General features: G+C 39.5%; 1 protein-coding gene across 1 annotated transcript in view; it reads left to right on the top strand.

Annotated features, from left to right (window-relative positions):
* Positions 1 to 854: 854 nt before the first annotated feature.
* Positions 855 to 5,677, top strand: part of LOC145401102 (uncharacterized) — a 23,594-nt gene continuing 18,771 nt past the window's right edge. Inside the window, exon 1 of the mRNA XM_080273473.1 lies at positions 855 to 1,021. Within this exon, the coding sequence (XP_080129599.1) occupies positions 855 to 1,021 (167 nt within the window). The remainder of the gene's footprint in view (positions 1,022 to 5,677) is intronic.

Raw genomic sequence — 5,677 nt, 5'->3', positions numbered from 1 at the left:
AATATCCAACATCACTGTGAATACGACTCTGCAATAAAGGTCAAATAACGTGCTTATAAATCCATGTATCTCCTAATAACAACAACAATACTATAAGAGGAAAGAATAACAAGAGAAAATGAATAAAAAAAATCTGAATGAAGAAAAATAAAGAAAAAAAAAAAAAAGGAATGACAATGACGAAGGATAAGTGACTGAATTAATGCATTGGCTGGATTGCACACGGGCATAGTAACTGAAAAAAAGTAACAAAAAATACTCCAACTATATATGGGGAAAGAAACAGACTTACTAATAACCCATACGATACATTACAAAAATAAAACAATGTAAACCACAGCAACAGCAAACTAAGAGGGATATGGCGGCGCAAAACTCGCTAATTTCACCCATCAGTTCAGCAGTCAACCTAACAAGACGCATCTGAGCAAAAACAACGGTACCAGACAGAAACACAGTGAATAAAGTAACAGGCCGAGAAACAAATATAAACCACATAATTTGCTGAGATCTCCCTTTAGGACAAAAATCAACCCAACAGGATGTGCCAGTTGATAGCTATAATGCAAGGTAAATACATAATCTGAAGTGATATAATGAAGGAAATGCACGTATGTTTCGTCATGGCTGAGTTGCGCACGTCTAATATGGGCCGAAATCCGCACTACACACGTTCAGTCCATGTATTTACGGATTCTGTAGGGCAAATGATCTCTAGACGCGAGGAACACAAGATGATGTAAAGAAGAAAAAGAAGGAAGAAGTAGTAGAAGAAGAAGAAGAAGAAGAAGAAAAAGGTGAAAAAAAGAAAAAACAAATCATATCTCCTGCCAAGCCATCAATCACCAAACAAGATGCACCTATTCCTGAAGACGCTGTATATGCTGACGGTGATGGTGATGACGGGGATGATGATGGTGCTGGTGCTTCTCTGTACCCCGGACTTCCACCTGCGGCTGTCTACAGGCTTTTACCGACACACCCACAGACCTAGATCCGATGGCCATCATGTATTGCACAGGTGAGAGATAGGGTTGTATTCTAGGTGGCAGGCTTCGTTACACCTCTTGCTGAACGATTTATCCCTCACATTATAATTCGCCGTCTTTTTTATATTAAAATGATAAAAATACTTAAAAGATAACGTTTAGGTGTAATATACAAAAGATATCGCCATATACGAGGGGCCACGAAGGCTCCTGTGCCACTTAGAATACTGTACTGTACATATAAAAATTATTGAACGTGTAATAAGGTAGACGGAGACGGAAACAGGAGGTGGGATCAGAGAGACTTTGTTTTCCCCAGTAAATATTCATATTCATAATTTGCCTTTTATCCCTCCTTATACATCACTCTTTTATTTCGTCTAAGTTCTAAATTTTAAACTTTTTTCATTACCTTTAACCCTTAAGTTTCAGTGCATTAATCTGTTGCTGATTCTTATATCATTATCTCAACTTACTCTTCCTACTCTATGCTTTGAAGTGTCCATTTACTTATTTATTTAGTTATCTGTTTATTTACTTTATTATATTAATCGTTTCCCTCCAGTGGCTATATATTTTTTTCTTATTCCCTATTCTGCGTCTGATGACTCTTATAACATTATCGACAAGGGATGTTGAAATCACAAATTATCTCGATTTCGTGACTCGGTCCAACGTTAAGTATTCGACCCGAGAGCCTTTCAATAACAATTAATCATCATCATCATCATCGTCATCACCCAATTTCCCGTTATCATACACAGTGGTGTGGGTGGGGGGGGGAGGGCCAAGGAAATGGGAACACGGAAATGGTACTGCCGTCAGTCCAGTGAAAATAGGTTACATCTCCATTCACTCACCATTCTCTCTCTCTCTCTCTCTCATATATCTATATATATATATATATATATATATATCTATATATATCTATATATATCTATCTATATATATATATATATATATATCTATATATATATATATATCTATATATATATCTATCTATCTATCTCTCTATATATATATATATATATATATATATATATATATATATATATATATATATATATATATATATATATATATATATAATCCACAACTGTTTTCAGTTCCCAGCGAAAATGGGCCACATTTCCATTTCCTCCTCATATTTCCTCGCACCTCATTCTGGGGAGGGTCTCTTGTCCGACTTTGGTGAGGCGCTGTCTTTCACAGAGGGGTACCGGTTCCCTGCACGGTGTACGTATTGTATTGTAACTGTAAGACGGACCCATAGAAGATGATTACCTGTGGTCGACAGGTCTGCTCGAAAAGGAAGACCGGGGTTAAACAGCAACAACAACAACAACAAATCCTAGCTCTATTTCCCGCCATTATACCCTGGGTTGGGGACGGAAGGAAGGATTCAGGATGGAGTAAGACAGGAAATGGTAACTACATACAGTATTCAGCGAGGGACACACCTCCAGTCACTCAGCATCCATCTTCTTTTCCATCACTCATCACGAACATCATAACTCTGTTGCGTTTTATTTTGTGTGTTAGGGAGGGAAGGAGGGAAATCGTCACACACACACACACACACACACACACACACACACACACACACACACACACACACACACACACACACTCTCTCTCTCTCTCTCTCTCTCTCTCTCTCTCTCTCTCTCTCACTCACTCACTCACTCTCTCTCTCTCTCTCTCTCTCTCTCTCTCTTTCTCTCTCACACACACACATACACACACACACAATACAAAATCATCACTAGATTATCGAGCAAGATAGGGCTACACGTCTGTTCATTCATCATCATCATCATCATCATCATCATCATCATCATCACACAACTTCACATTCTTTGCTAAGGGATTTAAAAGTTGCTACAGAAGGTAAACATTGCTAGTCTGGTTGCTAAGACTGTCAGAAGTTAGCGATACGATTGCTAAGAAATGGTGAAAAGGTGATGACAGGGACGCCAGGAAAGGTGATAAAAGTTGGTGATAGTTAAAGAGAAGAGGAAAAGCTGGTGTTAAGAGTTGATAAAGAGGTGAAGATTGGTGATAGAGGTCAGGAAATAGGTAGAAGATGGTGATAAGTTGCTAATAAAAGTTGAAATTGGTGATACAGTTAAAGAAATAAGAATATGAAGGTGATTGAGAAGCTAAAAGGTGAAAATTTGATGATACAATTAAGAAAATAAAGAAAAGGTGGTGATAGAGCTACAAAGGAAGGTGATAAATAAATAAGAAATTAGTGGTGACAGAGTAGGTAAGAAAAGTGACAAAGTGACGATCCAGTGAAAGAAAAGGGGAAAAGCTGGTGATATAGTAAATAATAAGACGAAAAAAATGGTGAAACAGATGAAGGAGGCGGAAGTTGGTCGCTAAGTCGAGAAAAATTGGTTGAATTTGATTGCTACGGCGTGAATTCGTGGTACCGTTGCTAGGTTCGTGTCAAAACCCGGCGATACGGTTGCTATGAAGTGAGGGGAAAAGTTCGAGGAGAGTTATTCCCGTAGAGTTACTGATTTTTGGTTCGAGGAGAGTTATTCCCGTAGAGTTCCTGATTTTTGGTTCGAGGAGAGTTATTCCCGTAGAGTTACTGATTTATGGTGACTGGGAATGGCTGAAGTTCTCCCGGGCTCTGTCGACATGAGTGGTGGCCGAGGACGGGGCTTAACATTTTTGGCGCTGGGACTTATATTTTCCTTTCTTTTTTTTCCTTCCCTCCTGACGGTTTTAAATAAAGAGAGAGAGAGAGAGAGAGAGAGAGAGAGAGAGAGAGAGAGAGAGAGAGGAGGGGGGGTTCTGACTGGATATAGTTTTCATTAACCCCTTTGAATACGAAGACGCTTTGTATACTATAATCTAGTTACTACCAGACGATTTTATTCAGCTTTAGGAAAATGTTTGGAAGTGAAGGTGGTGTCATTCAGTGCTTTCAGTAGGATCACGTCTATTTAAGTTTTATTTTTGCCAGCACCGGATTTTTTTTTTTTTTTTCGGTACGAGGACGTCTTGGGATTCATCTTGCCATCACCAGACGGATTTATTCAGCTTGCGAGACCCCTCATAGTGAAAGTGGTTAGAAAAAAGGTGTAAAACAATGACAGATTTTTTTCACTCTTGTTACCGGCGCTGGGTCCAGTCGTTCGAGTGTTTATTACAGGTGACCTCAAATGACCTCCCACAAGTGATTTTAAATGACCTCGGAGGTCAACCTTACATAGCCTATGTCCAAACTGTAGGTCATGTGAGTTTCCATGCCAAAAATTGGGCTGCGTGAGTACCCGGCGTTGCCCGGGCCAAAAAGGCGAACACTACTGGTGACCTCAGATGACCCAGATCTGAACTTTGACCCCCTAAAACCATCCTTGGGTCACCATGATTCAGAATATATATGGGTCTGGGGGTCTCTGGCCATTGGTCTGGGCGTGATTGAAAGACAAACAAATAACGAGGCTCTTCTGCGTAGACGTATTTATTTATTTATTTATTTATTTTGGAGGGATAGACTTTTCAAACTGGAGAGGGTAGATTTATCCTTCGCTGACTCCATCACTGCTAGAATACCAATCCATGTTAAATAAAATAATCTGGTGGTATCAAGAAAAAAGTGCGAAAGCGTGTCCTGAGAGGCAAAGAGTTAAGTAAGGCCTCTGGTGGTGAAGTGCCGGGGTAATATCGGAAAACTATCCAGGTGTCGTATTTGGCCGCCAGGTGAGACGACAAAAGTATTCTCAGTTTCTAGCAAGAGAGAATCGCTGGCTTTATGACTTCCCTTTACGAAGATGAATAAAATCGTCCGTAGGTCACCACGTATTGATATGGCATGGGAGTTTTCGCACCGCCTTCTCCTTAGCGAGTTAGTTTGCACAAAGCACTCCTATATCCTCCATTATGGTATTAATATTTTTTTAGCATTCTAAGGCTCTTATGCCTCACTCTCAGATAAATTATGATCACCCAGTGCAAGGTGGAAAACAGTACTAGAGTTGTCCCGATTGCAAGAGGGTTGATGGCACGCACGGCCTGGATGTAACAAGAATAAGCCAGTAAATAAATAAATATATATATAAAATATGTACGTCACCTTCCTCAGGTAGTCAACCCCTCCAGTTCGATGACATAATATTGTTACTTTATTTTTGTTACTTTCAGACAATCTTCTATATTTTAGGAAACCCCCTCGTACTGAAGAGGTTCGTGAAGGCTATCTCGAACCTCTTCCTTTCTGACAGCCTCTCCTGAGCTGAATGAAATAGTATGGAAGTGGAAAGAATAAAAAGGAAAGAAAAGAAAAGGTGATCTGATCCAAGTAGCTAATATTGAAAAGCCATTGGGGTGTCGAAACCTGCAGCCAACCGAGACGACTAATGGGCCGTAGTGTTATTGGATTAGATTACCTAACACCTCCTCCTTGGCGATTTATTATCTGTCTTATACTCGAATTTCCTCTTGTATGTTACTGATGAAAATAATGTTAATATTGGGTAAGATGTTCATGTCATATAGAAAATTATTAACATTTCAGAGTGCGGAATACGATCGTGTTTGGCCTTAGTGGGAATAAAATGTTTGAGTTACTCCGACCATGAGACGGTTAAGTGTGACAGTAGAAACATTTTTGGGATTTCTGGCTCACGCTCAACAAAATATATTCCTTTCGTGTCAGCAAGAATAGAATA

Source organism: Coenobita brevimanus, chromosome 54, assembly GCF_032717465.1.
Source record: "Coenobita brevimanus isolate Jiangsu-jjx chromosome 54, ASM3271746v2, whole genome shotgun sequence".
Classification (NCBI taxonomy): domain Eukaryota; kingdom Metazoa; phylum Arthropoda; class Malacostraca; order Decapoda; family Coenobitidae; genus Coenobita; species Coenobita brevimanus.
The sequence above is the reverse complement of the archived record's forward strand: the minus strand, read 5'-3'. Positions and strand labels throughout refer to the sequence as shown.